General features: G+C 40.8%; 1 protein-coding gene across 1 annotated transcript; it reads right to left on the bottom strand.

The window, feature by feature from the left end:
- Window positions 1–1,967: 1,967 nt before the first annotated feature.
- LOC140234980 (arylsulfatase-like) lies at window positions 1,968–19,430 on the bottom strand. Its single transcript, XM_072315017.1, has 6 exons — window positions 19,218–19,430; window positions 16,327–16,485; window positions 11,935–12,047; window positions 3,874–4,096; window positions 3,211–3,375; window positions 1,968–2,653 (listed from the first exon to the last, which is right to left on the bottom strand). The coding sequence occupies exons 1-6, from the start codon at window positions 19,363–19,365 to the stop codon at window positions 2,007–2,009; spliced, it is 1,455 nt and encodes a 484-aa protein (XP_072171118.1). The 5' UTR covers window positions 19,366–19,430; the 3' UTR covers window positions 1,968–2,006.
- Window positions 19,431–21,417: the final 1,987 nt, after the last annotated feature.

The following is a 21,417-nucleotide window of genomic DNA, read 5'->3' as shown; positions in this document are numbered from 1 at the left end:
CGAGCGTTCTCGGTAAACAATCTGATTTACCCGCCTATACTTGGCCAGAACTGTGCCCAACTTCGGATGTGCTCTGTAGTTTGTCACTCCGGGCGTATGGTGGCGCCCTCATCCGAGTCAACTCAGAGCCAGAGCCCTATGAAGGGCTCTGAGCCAACTCAGTGCCGTCTGTTGTATAAACCATTCCTTACGGGAACCTGGTATAGGTATAGCAGGTTCCCGTATATCAAAATGTAGACGAGAGTGCCTGCATTCGTGGCTTAATTATTTGTGTTATACTGCCCCCTCCCCCCCCCCCCCAAAAAAAAAATGGCTTTGATAGAAAGATTACAGTTTCTTCTATCAGCTTCTGTTCCCTGTAGGAAAACTGCGTAGGCCCCCATATCACAGTATTAACCTTTTTTCCGATGTAGTTTGCGCTTGTTTTGCTGTAAAACTTGTATGAAGATGTACATAGCAATCAAAGCTGATTTTAGTAGATTTCAGTGTTCGCTGACCCCATTCAGGTGCCTTGTTTTCTGTATAACAAAAGTCTGTGAGCCCATCAGCACAAGCTCTCTTCATACCTTGCGCCCAATCGATAACTTCGATTGTTCAATTGTTCGATGGTACATAAGATACATGGAGTTGACCGTGGAAAGGGGATAAATGTACCACTTGACTGCTTTCGCACAGGTGGATTACCTACCTGTCCATTCTCTGTCAGCCTACAAAAAGAACCTCTTGGGGGGGGGGGGGGACATTGAAAGCTTTAAGAGAATTGCGGGAGGAATGGGATAAAGAAATAGAAGAGGAGACGGCATGACTACACACAACATCGCTCAGCTGGACTCACCGGGACTCGAACCTGAGCCATCACATTTCAAGCCAGACGTCCATGGTATAGCCTTTTGACAAGGCTCTCTTGCTGTGTGGTGGCTATTTAAACGGTCGAGCAATTTGAACCCAGCCGAGTCCTCGCGCTGTCGCGCTCGGCTGGGTTCAAATTGCTCGCCCGTTTACTCCATACGTTTTTTCCATTCGTTCACCGCCTTACAGCGAGAGGGCCTTGACAAAAGGCTAGGGCTAGACATGTAGACTGGCGTAAATACTCAACCCCGAGTGATACACTCCATTAAAACCAAAACAACAACAACAACAACTGAGCCACCTTACCACCAAATTTCTCTCCCTTTCCCTCGCCTTCTCTCTCTCTCTCTCTCTCTCTCCTGTAGATTGAAAGTGGATATAATGATTTCTTTGAGTCCACAGATATCTGATTTGTCGGGAAGCAATGACGGTATTTATTAAAATGTAAAATGACAAGCAAAGCTTGAAAAATGAAAATGATATCAAGAGCTTAGTTGTGTAAACACCAGGCAGAGCTTACAGGTTCTAACCGTGAAAAGTAAAGAAAATACTGTACCATACATGCATATTGCACATTGTATTTTTTTTTTCATATAAAAGTCGCATTCCCTCAGTGGTGAAAAAAACAACAGAGGTATGCCTGTATTCTCTTTTTTGTGTGCATGTGTCTATTTACTGCTTTCTGTTCATGAGATTAAACAAAAACAAAAATAACGATGATGGTGAAATTCCATGCAGATGGAGAATACCCCTCTGAGTGCCACAGTTACTTTTTGTCCATTTGGTATGTATGTGAAATTTGTGCATACTTAACTCATCGGCATAGAGGGGGTTAATATGTAAACCAATTTCTGTCGACTCTGACATGCACCAATCCTTTTTCACGATTTAATTGTTCTCATGGCACTAAAATCTGGAAACAATGATATGACACCTATCACTATTCAGATACAGCTCAGTGAGATGTCCTGATACATGTATCTTCTGAATGACAGAGTTTTGTTCACTTTTTTATTGCAATTAAGAGCGATGTATCATAGAGTTGTCTAATGATATGCAAAGTAGACAGAAGGAGTAAAGGTAAGATTTTTAAAAAAAATGTTAAAGCTCTCGTAGATTGTCATGGCCAAAGTAAGAGCGCCCTCTTGGTGTTTTATCTAGTTGTACGGGCCGTCCACCGGTCCAAAGTTACAGACGCATCCAGTGTCGGAGTTGCAACATGGAGTGTTGTCTCTGTCTGGGTCTTGGTCATCAAGAATCGGATCTGCGGCGATCACTGAAGTACGGTGGCTCTCGAGCTCGTCCTGGAGTTCCGCTAAGACTTGCTTGACCGAATCAGAGTTGGGATCAAGTGCGAAGGACTCCTTTGGGTCATTCTCAATGTTGAAGACAAGGGGTGGGTCGTGGGCAGTCACGCAGCCATCATAGCAGTGGTAGCAGTCGAAATAATGCCTTGACGGGAGTCCACCCGCAGTGCACTCGCTGGCAAACGTTTCCTGAGTCTGCACGCGGTGTGTGTAAAAGTGGATCTTGTACGGGCCAGATCGAGCCGCCATCAACCGGTCCTTGCAGTAGTAGAACAGAGCGTCATGCGGCGATGGCGCGTCATTGAGGAGGACGTCCGTTATGATATCCCCGTCGTACTGGCGGTCATTTGGAAGGGAGCTTCCGGCAAGATCCATCAAGGTGCGCAGGATGTCCAGTGTACTGACCACTGTGTCTGACTCTCGTGGCTCGATAGTGCCAGGCCAATAGGCGATGAAAGGGACTCGAACGCCACCCTCCCAGGTGTTGGTTTTATAACCTGAATGTCAATACAAACAAAGTTGGGAACCCTGGTTTTTCAGTGAATGCAGACACATACTTTTAAGCTGTCTCTACCTATCTCTACCTCTACCTATTTTTCCTGCTACATTTATTCAGCTGTGCACATACAATTAAATTATCAACTGCAAATACCACACCATCGCAATATGGCGCTGTTTGTATGATCATACCACACAGGATACGACACCGGCCAGCAATGTGTTTGTACATATGATTGATTGTACCCTTATTCACGACTGAGAAAGAAGAGAATGGGGAGGGGCTGGGACGGGAAATTGATCAGGATTTCGGTACATTGTACATTCGAGATTAACTCCAGCCCTTGTCCAATTGACTTTGATTGATGAATTTGTACTTGTGATTAGAATCAATGGAACATATGGGAAGCGTCTCAAGATGATTATATTAAATGAAGTCTTGGAGTTTCAAAGTTTTTAGAATTTAGTCACATACTTAGTCACATGCTAAGTATTTTTTCTAATGTAGAAATAGATAGATAAATTTGCTTCAGCAAGCAGAGGCCTACGCACATACCTTTTAAGATTCCCGAGTCCCCGCCATGGGCGCAGTACTCTGGCTGTGGTCCGTGGTCGGAGATGAAGAGAGTCAGGGTGTTTTCAGCCAGACCGTGCTCCTCTAGGGCGTGCAGCACCTGTCCAACGGCGTCGTTCATTTCATTGATATTGTCGCCGTATTCTCCTGCCGACGGAGAGGGAGGAGGGGATGTATTTATGAATCATGGTAGATGTATATCTCAGGGTACATCTGAAATTATTTTTAAAAAAAAAAATGTTGCAGGAGCAAATGTCAAGGGACTATTTCTATTGTATCGTTACGTCGCTCAGTGTTTTCCTTAGTTGTTTGATCAACTTCAATAAAGTGAGTGGTAGAAAACTTAACGGTGCTCCGCGTACTCTTTCTTAAGTATGTATGTGGCCCTGTAAAAGGCCTAACCACTCTCGACGATTCGGCAGGCATGTTCTTAACATTTTCAGGGCCACATAATACCCAAGAAAGAATACGTGGTGCACCGTTAAGCCTTCTACCACCCAACGTCCTACCGCCACGGAAGCCTTCAAAGATTTCTTCAATAAAGTGGTCATGGTCAAATATATACATACTGTATATACATCTGTACATATATATTATACTCTCTAACATTTACACATGTATTTCATCCTATCAATTATGACGCACCTCGTTTAGAAGATCCGATGAAGGGAGGCGACGCGAACAGTGACACGTGCGGATGGGCGAGCGGGAAATAAAAGAAGAACGGGTTATCGACGTTGTCAGCGATGAACGAAAGTGCGTCGTTGACAAAGGTCTGGGAGAGGTAGGTGTGATTGTACGGTTGGGCTACGATGGTGTTCCTCTTGTACAGGTAACACTTATCAACGTCGGGGAAATCCCGAAATCGCTGTGCAATGAAATTCGAAACAGAACGGTGTTTTACATGTCAAATTTATTTGCCAAATCACCTGATTTTCTTGAGGGCAAAACATGAACATAAAAAAAAAACCACACACACACACACACACTCACGGATGGGAGTACCATTGACGAAGTGGCAAGAACAACGTAAGTTCTGCGCTTCTTTAAGAACATAGTGTTTATTGTCCGGTATTGCCTACCCGAGTTGAATTGGGATTAGCTCCTATAGGTCTCCTGGGAAACTATCCCGGCGAGGACTGTGGGAGATAACAGGACTGGACATACTGTATTCTATGTCGCCTGAAGACTGGCTGCTCTCAGTTGTGATATTAGTACGTGTAGGCCTACGATCTGAACGTGAACATGAAAACTGGGCTCCGAGTGCAATTGTCTGGGTGCGTGTCGTACGGAAGGCAACAGTAAGAGGCTACATAGTCCGGGAGCCAGCGGGGGTCAGCCTAGCTGAAAAGGTTACCAATTTTTATGTATATAGCAATTTAGTACATATGCCCCTAAGTATGGAAATGCACGTCTGGCTGGTCATCGGTGGTGGGTGTGGCCAGGAGGGCCAAAAAAAGGACCCCTCAAAATTAGGCTAGCCTAGCTGGAAAAGTAACCCCATGAAAACCACTGGAACTTGTTCGTTACACTTACGGGATAAATGAATGACCATTGCCAGACGTTTTAAGTGGTGGGGGGTAGCCGCCAGACGCTCTTAAAGGCCCAACTCCAGCTAGGCTAGCCTAGCTGAAAAAGTAACCTTATGAAAACCACTGGAACTTGTTCGTTACACTTACAGGATAAATGAATGACCATTGCCAGACGTTTTAAGTGGTGGGGGGTAGCCGCCAGACGCCCTTAAAGACCCAAATTTTTCCAGCTAGGCTAGCCTAGCTGAAAAAGTAACCTAATGAAACCCACTGGAACTTGTTCGTTACACTTACAGGATAAATGCATGACCATTGCCAGACGTTTTAAGTGGTGGGGGGTAGCCGCCAGACGCCCTTAAAGATCAAACTTTTTCCAGCTATATAGGCTAGCCTATAGCTGAAAATATAACCTAATGAAACCCACTGGAACGTGTTATTTACACTTACAGGATATATGCATGGCCGTTGCCAGACGTTTTAAGAAGTGGGGGAGGGGGGGGGGTGTAGCCGCCAGATGCCCTCAAAGACCCAATTTTACCAGCTAGACTATAACCCTGGCTGGAAAAGTAACCTCCTGAAACCCACTGGAACTTGTTCTATGTTTGTATCTCACCTGATAAACACTGTCGACATAGTATTCCGGTGTTCTTTCAATAACTTTCCACACTTTTGAGCTATATTATGATCACCAAATTCACTCCTCAGATCATCTAATGATTGCTGTCAAGTGTTAATATTGGTGACGTCCGACTACGTCAACAGTCAAAAAGTCAATGAACTAGGCCTATGCCATTTGAAAATCTCTGTAATCACAAAGTCGATATGTGGACGAGACATCACTTCGCTTTTGCCTTGTTAAATGGTGAATATTAAATTAATTTGTAAGCTTCCGTTTCTAATTCATACAGCACCAGCATACATGTCTGAGAATAGCGGTAAAGAAGATTAGAGTCTTTGGCAACAAGTGCAAAATTAAATTCTGTGCCTTATTTGCTAAACAAACGTGGTAGGAGGACAACGACCTGTTAGGCAATATGGCGGACCAATAGCTCTATATTGTTAGTGTTATAGAATAAATGACAATGATGTAGTTCTGAAGCATACTTTTCATTAGATGCTTTTGCAATGACTCAATGTATACTTTTAATCGAACTAAGTATAATTATATCCATGACTTGCTCATGAATTACGGCAGAACGATTCCGTGAGGAAAGTTTTCTGTCATGTCATTACGGAAGAAGTGAACGTGTCAATATTTTGCTATTTGTTCCATAATTATTTCTGAAGTGGTTAAATGTATTTTCCTAAAACATTTTTTCTTTTATATAATACCTACGTTGCATCCAAATGCCTATTCGTTGAAAAAATGCGGGCCATGTATTCAAAGGTCAAAGATCATAGGTTAATGGAAGTAGGGCATACATTGTACAACATTTCACTAAGTTGTTGGGGGGTTTTTTTTGGGGGGGATGATTCAAAGTGTCCTAAAACCTTGTATTTTGATACATGTATTTAGTTTTGTAGTCACGACTCTTGCTATGAATGATGCCAAACTCTTCCCGCTCATACAAATGCAGCCGTTTCAGGGAAATAATTATGATAATGATTGGTAATGCTGAAGTGGTTCATAACATTCCATTGATACTATGTATAGAACAGAAAGTGAATTTGACAATGGTATATCATATCCGCAATTTACTCTTTGACAGGTTCTATCATCCGATTAATAATGTATAAATTGAATATACAGCAGTCCCCTATTCAGTAACTACAGGTTAAGTTAGATAAGCTGCATTCATTTTGCACGCGACCATGGCGTTATAGCCAAAGATGATTGAATTCTGTAAATCTCTGTGTGCCTGCACAGGATTGGAAAACGAAACAACTTTCTGTGTATAGAACAACGAAACAGAAACTGGTGCATGCATTATCTCAGTCACTTTGTTATGCATCATGATGATTTGCTCATTGCAGTTCCGGAATCTCAGCTCGAGGGACTCGAATTGATCCTAAATCAGTCGGCATGCGTGTATCACCCAAAACAATATCTGAACACAATTATAACTGCAGTCCTCCATAGTCTGTATTGGTTGTCGATAAGGGCTGGTATCAAGTTTGATTTTCATATTATTTACAGTACCGAAGTTGTATTTAATTGTTTTCATCGAAATGCCCGTATACGGTATGCGTATCTCGCAGTTAACTCTTTAAACCATAGTTGTAATCTACGTGCCAAGAATCTCATGTTTTCAATAAGCGTGAACTCCAAGACATGTCGTGATAAGGACTTTAAGACAATTGGCATCGTCATTATAAAACGAATTCCCCTTTCACAAGACACGTTTTAGATTTTAGATAGAAATATGGATTCGTTTGAATGCATACAAACAGCTTCTTAAATCCTCTTACATTTTGTTTTTAAGATATGGTGTATACTTTAGAAGTGTAAGAAGCATGCTCTTGTTTTAGAGGCTTTGAGTACTGGTAAGAAGCATATGTTATTCTTATAGATTATGTGAATAAGTACGCATTCAAGAACGTTTTGAATAAAACGTATCCAGACAACTGCATATCATATTTTCACCTCTTCCTTATACATGCAGATGTATACTCTTGCCGAGAAGGTTAACTGTTTGATATATATAGTGCTCACCTTATTGAAAAGGTAATTGGGTAAATTTTTGGTTTCAGTATATTATTCAAACACAACTAAGTTAACTTTTACATTAACATTTTCACAACTCACAAATTCTGCACGCGCACACATTTCATGATTCACAAGATCCAAGTTACACTAATCCTATTTACTTTGCAGAGTGCAACAACAACATAAGTTATATGCTGAGCAAATAGGCTTACATCAGTTCGCACTATTCAAGGTTTAGAGTAGTTAAGGAACTAAATCGTACCCGATTTTGTGATGCTAAGTTGCACCTTGAGATGATGGGCAATATTGCCCCTGTAAAGGAGCAGGCAGTGACACTGACTTGCTCCTTTGAAGGAGCAATTTTGCAGCAGTCATGGAGCAAATAAGCACCACATAGGTGCAACATCATACCAATAAGGCACAAGGTTGCACCCTCAAGAGAGGGTACATTCTTGCATCCTTCGGGCATAGAGTTGCACCTAAAGGTACGAGGTTGCGCCTTTTTCAAGGGGGCAAAGTTGCTCCCGAGGGTGTAACTTTCACCCTTTCTTGCGGGTACAAAGTAGCATCCAAAGTTCCAAGATTGCACCCTCAAAACAAGGCACAATCTTGGAACTTTGGGTGTTTCTTTGCACCCTCACGAAAGGATGTAAAGTTGCACCAAGATGTAAAGGCTACACGGGGTGCAAAGGTGCGCCGAAAGGTAAAGGGTGCAAGAAAGCACCCTCAAGAAAGGTGCAACTTAGCACCACTTAATGTGGGTGGAAAGATGCACCCTCACGAAGAGGTGCAATCTAGCACCACTTTGTGTGGGTGGAAAGATGTACCCAAGGGAACATTTTCGCACCCTCAATAAAGGGTTCAACTTTGCACCCTCTCTGCAGTATTATTTTATACACACGTGAATTCCTTGTTCCTGTGAGCTACGTTTAATATGAGCGTGACCCAGTATTAGACACGTGTCAAGCCTTTGCAGACACAGAATTTTTTTTTCATATTCTTTAAAGGTCATTTAAAACAAATTTAAATATATATTTATTTCTTTTAAGTTAAGAGGAGGAAATGTGGAGATCATGACCTGTGATACATGTTACGGGAAGTCTATATTTTTATGTCTACTCGGTTTTTTTTTCAACTACAAGGAATTACCTATATATGAGCTAATTGGATAAAGAAGCTGAGCATTCCTTTTTTTTTTTCATCAGTTAATGTCAGTGCTGGTGTATTATTCTTGAAAAGTTGGCATCTAAATGTCCTCCAAACCAAGTACTTACTGTATAAAATTATATTTCTGTGAGTTACGTTTCTTATGAGCATGACAGATCTGTAGACACGTGTCATAGTGGTTACAAACACTAAGTTTCTTTTGCTTTCATCGTTATCAAGAAGCGATTTTGAACAATTTCAGATGTTCAGTTTTTTTCAATTTCGTTACGAGAAGGCAATAATGATTTCATGTAAAATATGTTAAGGAAAGTTGATAGTTTGGTTATTTTATCATTACTCATCTTCGTCTTCTCAACAAGAAGATGATACACATGAGCTCATTTGCTAAAGAAGTTGAAGGATGTTTAATTGCTGGTAGCCACGTAGGGGCTTTTGTCATAACATTTTGCATCTTAATCCCTCGAAACTATTAAAGTACATGCAGTATTAGTTTATAGAAAACATAATATTTTTGTTGTTGCTGTGACTGAGCTTATTCATATGAATTTTAGACATGTTTCTCATATGTTTCTGTCATATGCTTTACTGAAGAACAGCAAATGTTGAGTTTATTGGCAAGAGAGGTTGATCATTACTTTACATTTAAGCTCATTGAAGTGCCGGAGCATAAACTTGTCTTGAAATATTAGCATCCAAAACCCTCCAAACCAAAAACGCGCAATACTAGACACGACAGGAATTCCTTGTTGTTGTGAGTTATGTTTCTTAAAAACACTGATTTTTTCTGCTTTTGCAGTGTACTATGTTCAAAAACACTCTTGAACAATTATCAGATTTCGTTTCTTTCTTAAGAGAAGAACACGGTGAGGTAATGTGAAGCATGTTCCTATAAGTTTTAATTCGTTAATAATTTTTCTTTACCCATCTCCTCAACCGTAAGGTGATATGGTACCTAGAAAGTCATAGGTCCCCTTTTCAAAGTAAATTTAAGAGCTGGGGCATTATTTTTTTAAAAGTTGGCATTTTAAGCTATGTACACCGAGGACGAGTCTTACTGAATGGATTTCTTGTTGCAGTAGAATTGTATTTTTTTATGAGCTTGATGGAGTATTAGACAATTGTATAAAGTGTTTGCAAAAACTGTTAATGTATTCCCTTTTGCTAATGTCCAAAGAGTTCATTTGCCAAGTTTTGATTGTCTTTTGTTTTAATCATCAGGGGTCTGTTTTATCATGGTCATAGAGGAAAGAAACTTAATCATAAAAAAAGCCTTCATATAAGAAGAGATACTGTAGGACACAATTTCATCAAAAGTTGTGATTTTCAACATTTCCAAAATGCAATTGATGAATATTTCTCCCCAGGGCACAGAAAGAAAGTAGTTTTTGGTCTTGTTTTTTTTTTTCACGTCAGTATGTTATAATACCCGCGGGTTTACGCCCATCCCACCAATTTCCATCCGGATACTGTACCCGGCCCTGTTTTTTTGTTTTTTTTTTTTTTGTTTTTTTTTACACTGCAAAGAAAATGAGAACACTGATGTTTGAGAAAAATCCCGACATGTTTGATTGGGTAATTTTTTTTTTTTTTTTTTGATGTCTATTATTCTTTCCAAATAAGTTTTTTGGTTATCACTGAGGACAAATACAGATACCCTATTTCTTCTACCAAAACCACAGCACTGTATATTCTCATATTTCTACAGTATTTTGTCTCAACACTTGCCCTATTAATATTTCAAAGCATGTTTCCATGTAAGCTCAAGAAACTCCCCCATTAAAGGAGACCTCCGGGTGATTCTCAGATGTTTACATTTGTACAACTATGAATTAGTTATACTGAGGACAGAGTTTCAGAATTTGTGATAATTGGGATGAGGAATAAGAATATTTTCAAAAAATAGAGCAAATTGCAATGAACAAGGATGATGACATGGGAGAGTCACCATAAGAATGCATGAGTTGGGGCTCAAGGAAGTGGAACAAAAGAATAAGGCATGCATAGATTATAGACAGGTGAACTCGCAAGCTAGCGGTATTGTTATGGAATTACACTACTATCATTAACATTTTCTGAAATATGTGAACCTTATAGCTGGTAAAATTGTGTCTTTGAGAGCGTCTGGGGGCTACGCCCCACCACTTAAAGCGTCTGGCAACGGTCATGCATTTATTCTGTAAGTGTAAGAACAAGTTCCAGTGGGTTTCATGGGGTTACTTTCCTAATTTTCAGCTAGGCTAGCCTAGCTGGTAAGAGTTTGGTCTTTGGGGCGTCTGGCGGCTATTGTCTAGCAACGATCATTCAATTATCCTTTGAGTGTATCACAAGAACAAGTTCCAGTGGGTTTCAGGAGGTTATTTTTCCAGCTATATATAGGCTATAGCTTAGTCTAGCTGAAAAATTGGGTCTTTAAGGGCGTCTGGCGGCTTCCCCCCCCCCCCCACAACCACCATTTAAAACGTCTGGCAACGGTCATGCATATCCTGTAAGTATAAAGAACAAGTTCCAGTGGGTTTCACAAGGTTACTTGTTCAGCAAGGCAAGCCTAGCTGGAAAAAGTTTGGTCTTTAAGGGCGTCTGGCGGCTACCCCCCACCACTTAAAACGTCTGGCAATGGTCATTCATTTATCCTGTAAGTGTAACAAATACGTTCCAGTGGGTTACATTAGGTTACTTTTTCAGCTAGGCTAGCCTAGCTGGAAAAATTTGGGTCTTTAAGGGCGTCTGGCGGCTACCCCCCACCACTTAAAACGTCTGGCAATGGTCATTCATTTATCCTGTAAGTGTAACGAACAAGTTCCAGTGGGTTTCATGAGGTTACTTTTTCAGCTAGGCTAGCCTAGCTGGAAAAATTTGGGTCTTTAAGGGCGTCTGGCGGCTACCCCCCACCACTTAAAACGTCTGGCAATGGTCATTCATTTATCCTGTAAGTGTAACGAACAAGTTCCAGTGGTTTTCATGAGGTTACTTTTTCAGCTAGGCTAGCCTAGCTGGAGTTGGGCCTTTAAGAGCGTCTGGCGGCTACCCCCCACCACTTAAAACGTCTGGCAATGGTCATTCATTTATCCTGTAAGTGTAACGAACAAGTTCCAGTGGTTTTCATGGGGTTACTTTTCCAGCTAGGCTAGCCTAATTTTAGGGGGTCCTTTTTGTGGCCCTCCTGGCCACACCCACCACCGATGACCAGCCAGACGTGCATTTCCATACTCAGGGGCATATGTACTAAATTGCTATACACATAAAAATTGGTAACCTTTTCAGCTAGGCTGACCCCCGCTGGCTCCCGGACTAACAGTCCCAAAGGATAATTACGTCTACTTAAGGGTCAGCAGTGCAGATGAAGGATCGTAATCAACTTACCCCAGTATCATCACAGGCAAAGCTGTTGGTGAATGGCAGAAAATGTCCGACAAAGTCGAAACCATGGTTCATGGGGAGATGGGTGCCATCGTCTCTGGTGCTGTTGTTTATGCCTGAAAATAATTCATGTCGGCAGGGAGTTCGTGTCAGACTGGGCTCAGAAGGAAGACGGACTCGCAGTCCGCCCCCCCCCCCCCCAAGAAGTCTCATCTTGTTCTTATGATCTTCAGCAGAAGTGTTAGATAAGTTTGCCATTATGATCTTGAGCAGAGGTGTTAAATAAGTTCGAATTTACATGTTTGATCTTCCCGGGGATGATCTTCAGTAGAGATGTTAAATAAGTTCGTCTTTATGACCTTCAGCAGAGATATCAAATATGTCCGTCATTATGGTCTTTAGCGGAGATATTTATATTGAATTACGGTATTATAAATGCCTCAATAAAACATGATCTCCAGCCACTGGCGTAGCCAGGGGGGGGGGGGGCGATGGGGGCGGTCGCCCCCCCCCCCCCCCTAAGATTTGGACCGAGGAGTTGGGAGGCGGAAAAAAAAAATGCGTGCATACTGTATGCATGCACATGAAGCCGGTCTCCTTTGCAACCTTTCATCAAATAAGATATTTCTTTTTTAATATTTCACTCAAAGTGTGCACATGATCGTTGAATTTCAATTCAAAATATGCAAAATCTCTCGTGCTTCCCTCCCCCTCTATACCTCTTTCCCTAGCTAAGTACACTTTTTAGATTTACAAAAAAAAATCTGAATAATTCTGAGTGCACAAGACTTTTCACTAATATTCCGAAAACTGAAGGTTCCCTCATGTATAAGGGGAATTTCCCCTTTTAATCGACCCTTTCCTCCCTCAGCCCCCCCCCCCATCAGTTTTTTTTTTTTTTTTTGATTACCCAAATGTTGATTCCATCAAATATGCGTATTATGCGTATACGAGATATCTCAATTTCAACCTTAAAAAGATAAAAGCTCCATCGGAAGGGAAGAGTGGAGATAACACTCGCCAACGCCTTCTTCCTGCTCGCCCCCCCCCCCCCCCCCCGCCATGCAAAGAAGTAGACTGTGGCTATACCAAGATCGCTTTATTTCAATTCTAAAAACGCAAAAGCTCCGCGAGCGGGAGGGGGAATCCCCCTTCCCCTAAGTTCTACCTCACTAGACTTTATACATACGCACAGATGGTGCACATTCGGAATAAGAGCTAAATTCCGTGATTTTAACACTTCGATGAAAAAGTGTTGCACCAAAAATTTGCACCAGATCGCTGAATTTCAGGTCTGAAAACGCAAAATCACCTTCGTGTAGGAGGGGATATGCCCCTATCTACACCCTTGTGTGCATGCTTTTTCTGTTTGATTGCTGAACAGACAGCGTTCATGATATTCAGTGTAAGAATTAATACAAGAAGATTAGCGTGTTTGAATTATACTGTTTTATAGGCAAATTGTTCAATAATAATCTACACTAAAATATACGGCAACCTTAAACAAGTGGGACTGTTTCAACTCGTTAAAACACGCAAAAACATGCATCAAATTGCACCATTTGCAACATCAAAATGCAAAAAGTTCTCACTGTAGGAGGGGGGACACCCCCCTCCCACACCCTCCCCTACCCCCTCGCTCGCTCCGCTCGCTCGGGTTCAGTCGAGTTCGTGATATACAGTGAAAAGAATTAATACAAGAAGTGTATCTAAATTATATCATTTTTATAGGCAAAAATGTTCAATAATAATCTACACTAAAATATACTGCTACTTTAAACAAGTGGGACTGTTTCACGTCGATAAAACGCGCAAAAACATGCATCAAATTGCACCATTTGCAAAATCAAAATGCAAAAACTTCTCACCGTGGGAGGGGGGAAACCCCCCTCCCACACCCTCCCCTACCCCCTCGCTCGCTCCGCTCGCTCGGGTTCACTCGCGTTCATGATATTCAGTGAAAAGAATTAATACAAGAAGTGTATTGGAATTACATTTGTATACCATTTTATAGGCAAACTGTTCAATAATAATCTACACTAAAATATACTGCAATCTTAAACAAGTGGGACTGTTTCACGTCGTTAAAACACGCAAATACATGCATCAAATTGCACCATTTGCAAAATCAAAATGTAAAAAGTTCTCACGGTGGGAGGGGGTTTCACCCTCACCCTCCCCTACCCCCTCGCTCGCTCGGGTTCAGTCGCGTTCATGATATTCAGTGAAGAGAATTAATACAAGAAGTGTATTTGAATTATACCATTTTATAGGCAAATTGTTCAATAATAATCTACACTAAAATATACTGCTACCTTAAACAAGTGGGACTGTTTCACGTCGATAAAACGCGCAAAAACATGCATCAAATTGCACCATTTGCAACATCAAAATGCAAAAAGTTCTTATCGTGGGAGGGGGGACACCCCCCCCCCCCCACACCCTTCCCTCCCCCCTCCCTCGCTCCGCTCGCTCGGGTTCAGTCGCGTTCATGTTATTCAGTGAAAAGAATCAATACAAGAAGTGTATTGGAATTATACCATTTTATAGGCAAATTGTTCAATAATAATCTACACTAAAATATACTGCAATCTTAAACAAGTGGGACTGTTTCACGTCGTTAAACCACGCAAAAACATGCAACAAAATTGCACCATTTGCAAAATCAAAATGTAAAAAGTTCTCACCGTGGGAGGGGGAAAACCCCCCTCCCACACCCTCCCCTCCCCCCTCGCTCGCTCCGCTCGCTCAGGTTCAGTCACGTTCATGATATTCAGTGAAAAGAATTAATACAAGAAGTGTATCTAAATTATACCATTTTATAGGCAAATTGTTCAACAATAATCTACACTAAAATATACTGCTACCATAAACAAGTGGGACTGTTTCACGTCGATAAAACGCGCAAAAACATGCATCAAATTGCACCATTTGCAACATCAAAATGCAAAAAGTTCTTACCGTGGGAGGGGGGACACCCCCTCCCACACACTCCCCTCCCCCTCGCTCGCTCCGCTCGCTCGGGTTCAGTCGCGTTCATGATATTCAGTGAACAGAATTAATACAAGAGGTGTATTTAAATTATACCATGTTATAGGCAAATTGTTCAATAATAATCTACATCAAAATAAACTGCTACCATAAACAAGTGGGACTGTTTCACGTCGATAAAACGCGCAAAAACATGCATCAAATTGCACCATTTACAACATCCAAATGCAAAAAGTTCTTACCGTGGGAGGGGGGACACCCCCCTCCCACACCCTCCCCCCACACCCTCCCCCCCCCCCCCCTCGCTCGCTCCGCTCGCTCGGGCTCGGTCGCTTCGCTCCCTCGCAGACTAACCGCCCCCCCTAAGATGAAATCCTGGCTACGCCGTTGTCTCCAGCAGAGATATTAAATAAGTTCGTCATTATGACCATCAGCAGAGATGTTACATCAGTTCGTCTTTATGATCTTACGCAGATAAGTTGAATACGTTCGTCATTATGATCTTTATCAGAGATAGGTAAGTTGGTCATGCCAACCATAAACATAATGTAGCTGATCACAGCCAGACAGCTGCGTTTTCTCTCTCGACCATTCTCGCATCTTACGTCTTGAGATTGATGTCGCTTGTAGTTGTATGGGACTTTGCATTTCTTTTATTCAACTATATCCTTTTTATTTTTTTGTCTTTCCCCCACTTCTCTTTTCTTTTCTGTCTTACTCTCTTCCCCTCATCTACTTAACTTTTATTCACGCTGGGAGAAAAAATGATAGTAAGTAGAGATTTTAAAGAATGCTTTGGAAACCAAAATGCCATATTATTGCAATATTATGGCACGTTAAAATGAGTGGTCCTTCCTCCGAGTGACTTCGTATAATAAAAAATCTCGGGGGTTGTCCACACACCACACATTAGTATCTGCCAGCATTCTGTAACCAAAATGAAGCTTTCAAGCGGCAGCCCGGTTCAGTTCACACTCTAAGAGAAAGTGGCGGACATGGCTCAGCTAGGGAATGATCTATCTACCCGCAGAGAGACGTATCACGTATTGAACCACTATACGATTAGCGCCATGCAGAACGAGGAACCAACATCGAAGGGTTGATGCACACATTCAGACAGAGATATTCATTCATTGTTTGATCATTCCTTATTGCATTGATATAGTATTTCCCAACTCCTAATGTATCATAAATGTATACCCATCTACTCAAGAGATCGACTGATGGTTAAATCTTCAAAATTATATTGTTCGCTGTCAGCGTAAAACTATAGGCTATATTGATTGATTAAAAAAAGAGAGAGAAAATATACTCGACTAAGAGATAAAAAATAGATCTATAAAGAGAGCGAGAGACGGCGAGAGAAAGGGAGGAAATGAAAGGCTTGATGACAATAATTCTCACCCAGATGCCACTTGCCAGCCATGCCTGTGGTATAGCCTGCAGATTGGAGTGCCTCGGCCATCGTCAACTCGCTACTTGGTAGGCCGGATCGGGTCCAGGGAAGGAACACTCGCGTTCCACCAGGATTGCTGTAGACTCCGGACCGTACGGGATAGCGACCTGTCATCAAAAACATTTATACACACCCATTCAGATAAATGGTTCGACTTATTCTTGAAAAAAAAAAAAGAAGAAAGAAACGTATCTCTAACACGTGTTTTGTTTTGTTTTGTTGTTGTTGTTGTTGTTGTTTTTGTTTGTTTGTTTGTTTGTTTTTTTTTTTTGGCTAGCGTGGGGTTTTGTGCCCTAATGTGCGGAATAGATTGAGAAGATCACCGCTTATTACTGGAATAGAGTATATCATTCCAATCATTATGACACCTTTATTTCAGCTCGTCTATGGAACAAGTACCCTACAATCCGAGAGTCAATAATGTACTTTCTTTGATACTTCAATAACCGCATATAAGTGGGGATTTCTTAAGCTGCATGTCAAATTCAGACGAGACGTCTTTTTCCCCGCTCCTTTTTTTTTTGGTAGTTAAATAAAAACAAAAAAGTGCCATCGACCAATTGAAACTATTGTTCAATAAGTGTTGTTATAAGCTATGAAACACTGCTCTTATCGGATGAAAGCTTTTTTTTTTTTTTTAATTATATCCAAAACACAATTTATTATTTTTTTTTTTTTTTTACATGACAAAGCTACGAGGTGATGATACTGGTGATGTTCGAAGGTTCGATAATCCGAAAATGAAATAAGCTTTGTTATTCCGAAGGTTCGTCATACATGTATTCCAAAACATATAGATTCCGTGATTATCATTCTATGGATGTTCCCTACATAATGCGAAAATGAAATACAACTGTAGGTTTTTCGTAAATCCTAACATTTTGTGGCGTTATTCCGAAGATTCATTAGTCTGAAAAATGAAATACGGTTCGATAGTCCGACGATGGTTCGGTTATTCGAAAATAAAATAGGTGTACACGATATTTCAAAGGTTCGTTAGTAACCAAAGAAAACAAGGTTTGTAATTTCAAAAATTAAAGGAAAAGTGCGTATTACCTAACCTTCGGAATTACGAAATTCATTTCTTTATCGAATTTACAGATCTTCGGAATAACGAACCTTTGCTTCATATCGGAAGAAGGAAATTTCGGAGTAACGATCCTTATTTCATTTTCGGACACACAAACCTTCTGAATAATTTACGAAATGTAATCGATGCTTTCTAATCTGTGTAATGTGGTGAAAAAGCATGTGGAGCTTGTGGTGTGAACATGGGAGTGTGGCAGTGCACTTTAAAACCATGTTTATTCACACCTTGTGTCGTTCAGGAGTTTGGTTCTGGCGAAAGTTCGAATCATTTCGCGAAATTGAGATGAATACCGAGTATGCCTCATTTGATCAAGCAGGCATCGGAAAAGAGAAAGTCGTGATCGAAGCTGCCCTATAGTTAACGGTCTGGATAAGCGATTAAAGCCACTTCAACTGTACAAGTGTACATTGTATTACTATTTCAAGATGATATTCTGAGATGCCAGCTCTAGTGCCTCAAGTAATTTCTCTAATGTGGATAACGGATAGAAACAACCAAGAATGTAAAATGTTGATCAATATAATTAATGTTAAGTATTGTTAAATGTACAAAATGTGAACAATACTTGTATTAAAATCGTTTCTAGAATAAAGCGTCTACAGTTATGGTTTATTGAGAAATTAGTGAAATCCTCATATTTGTGGCTTATTTGCGAAATTTTTATATGGTACGATATTTTCGTGGTGCATACTCCCATGCAGTATGCATCAAATACAATGTGATATAACTCCACCATTGTAATTACTGCTCCCAATGGCAATGAATGGTAAACAGTGGTTTTAACGTTAAGATACCGTAATGCGGGCCGTATGGTAACATTTTAAAGCCCAGCATGACATGATAAATAGATACGAATACTGGTGCTGGCGGTATCAAAGGTCCTATGCAGAGATGTTTAAAAGGCACGGAAATATTATTAATTGAGCAGACAGTAGAATGTAGAAACACATCTACTACGAACGTAGAATACATAGTTTCTCATCTTTTTCTGGTAAAAATATGCCAAAACAACGAGTGTACTCCAAAGCTACTTAGGCCGAGAGCATTATTGGCATTCATGCTCTAAGGACCTCGAAATAGAAATAAATTGTGGAAATTATGATTATGATTATGATTATGATTATGATGATGATGATGATGATTATTATTATTATTATTATTATTATTATTATTATTATTATTATTATCATTATCATCATCATCATCATCATTATTATTATTGTTATTATCATGATTTTGCAAGAAATAATTGTTTCATCTCAGTTTATTACATTGAAGGAACCGACAGTCATAAAATAATGTCTATCTCCAAGCAAAACTATAAAGAGTAATTATCAACATGATGATTGCGATCTCTATCCACTTGATCCAGGAAGAAGAGAGAAATATTGTATGAGAAGATGAAGGGGAAGAAAAAGCAAATCGGGATAAAGAAGGAAGAGGAGTATACAGAAAAAAGTGGAGTGACATGGACCTCCTAACAGCTTCTATAAAAGATAACGGACAAATAGCAGTGGCGAGAGGGATTTTTTTATACATAAGACTGATTGAGGTGAGAGTATTATTTTCTGCTATGAACACCAGATATGAGCAGTGGAAACCTAATTCTGTGATTGTCATTAAACAGCGACCTGTTGGTGAGTATATCATGATAATGAGGGTTTGGTTTTTATCAGGTCGAAATGATGTAAAAATAAATAACAATTAAAAACAATATTATGTAGACCTCCAATCTCCTACAAAATATACCTGTGAGCAGAGCTGTGCGACTCGGAGTGCAAACGGTGTCAGGTACATAGCCCTGAGTGAATCGGACACCCCCTTTGACCATGATGTCGTCGATAGCACCTCGTTCTTGAGTTGGATGTCCGTAGGAGGCCAGATCCCCGTAGCCCATATCGTCGGCGAAGAAGAGCACGAAGTTGGGTTTGTCGCGAGGATTTCGGATTCGGTCCTCCCGAGATCCTGACCCTCTTCCTCCTCCAGAGTGTCCTCCTCCTCCAGAGTGTCCTCCTCCGCCACGACCGTCACCCCTCCCACCGCCGCGGCCTGGCTGGAAGGCGTACGCCACCACTGCCAGCGCCACAAGGAGTAAGCAGGCTACTTGACATCGGATGCTCATCTTTGACACGAACGTTCTCGGTAATTGTATTCTGAGATTACCCGCCTACACTTGGCCACAACTGTCCTCAACTTCGATGTGCTCTGTAGCTTGTCCCTCCAAGCGTTATGGTGGCGCCCTCATTTACGCCAACTATTATAAGCCCTTCTCACTGTCGGGGGACACAGGGGTAGAGAAAAGGGAAAATCCAAATTGTTCAGGGAATGAAATATTACGCCATGATATTGGCACAAGACAATATTGATTCAGTACTTTAAGTACAGACCCGTAAAAAAAAAAAGAAAAAAAAGAAAAATAGGCGGAAGCTATCGTTTTGGGCGGACGTTGGACATTGCCTAACAGATCGGTGAACCAACAAATTTACACTGCGTCCGTCGTTTTGCGATCATGTTACTTTGCGAGCATATTTAACTAAGCATGTTCTTCTGTTTGTCTTTTTTCCCTAGAAAGTTTAAGTGATATATTGGTAAAATCAGGAACTGTGGAGCGTTTTCCCGGCCGGGGGGGGGGGGGGGGTTATAGCTGCAGTGAAATTCTGAGTTCTTTATAACTACTCATATTTGATATATGAATAAGCTAAATGAAGCTTTCTACGAGGTTCGGATCCTTGATAGGTTGTAATTACACGGCAAAAACATCGGTGTCTGATTTAACACCATGAGTGTTAAATCTAACACCAATCAAGTGTCAATAGAGGACCACACCGACAGGTGTAGAAAGTATGCTGTGACGGTGTTGAAAAGTGTTCATCTGGCACTTCGTGGTGTTAATTTGACACTGTGATACTTTTTACACAGCACTGGTGATATTTTTTACACTGCACCGGTGTTACTTTATTCGACAATGACACTACATGGTGTTGATGTATTATTGCTTGTGTCAATGCCAATGGTATAACACCAGCCCAGCTTCAATAGGAGACCACGCCAACTGGTGTTACATGTGATGTAAATGTGTTGACCCTTTTTCCCAAAAGAAAATCAAGTACTTTGTCGGAAAGTTCTTGATCGTCTTGTTGAAATTCAAAATCAACAAGAAGAACAGGATATCATAAGTATATTTTTTTTTAAAAAGTTATATATTTTGAAGTGACACCAGGAGATTTTAATCTAATACCACAAATGAGCACCAGAAATTAAAACCATTTCGATGTTTCATATATAACACCGGACTTTTTGCAGTGTAGGCTGCGCATTAGAGCCATTAAACTTTGCAAATTAAGTCCTCATCCATACACTCTTCGTGCATTTTTGTCAACGTTTAGTTCATTCTTTTGGCACATATCAACCTGTGCGTATAAAAGTGTAACTATTTCTACATCTTGGCCGGAATATCAAAGGCAAAACGTAGTTCCCGTATGCCTGCAGAACTCTAGATTTTTTTTTTCAATCTTTTATTTTTTTTGCTCTAAATATTTGCAATGCATTAGAAAGGGCGCTGCTCGTTATTCCGAAGGTTCAATATTCAGAAGGTTCGTTATTCCGAAGGTTCGTTAATCCGAAACACGCAAATTCCCTATACCTAGAGGTTCATTAATCCGAAAATGAAAAAGGATTCGTTAATCCGAACATTGGTGGCGTTATTCCGAAGGTTCGTTATTCCGAAGATTTCTTTATCCGAAAATGAAATTCGGAAAAACGAACCTTCGGAATAACGAGTCTTCGGACTGAAGAGCCTTCGGAATAACGGACCTTCGGAATAACGAGCTGTAACCCATTAGAAATGTGCGAAAGAACGCCATAATTACACAATTTCAGCTGTTTAAGACGAAAATATCACCCAAAAGAATTCACCAGAAGTATAAATGTCCCAAGCGTAAACCAAATC

This window comes from Diadema setosum, chromosome 11 (genome assembly GCF_964275005.1).
Source record: "Diadema setosum chromosome 11, eeDiaSeto1, whole genome shotgun sequence".
Lineage (NCBI taxonomy): Eukaryota > Metazoa > Echinodermata > Echinoidea > Diadematoida > Diadematidae > Diadema > Diadema setosum.
Note: the sequence above shows the minus strand (reverse complement) of the source record. Positions and strands in the feature narration are given on the sequence as shown.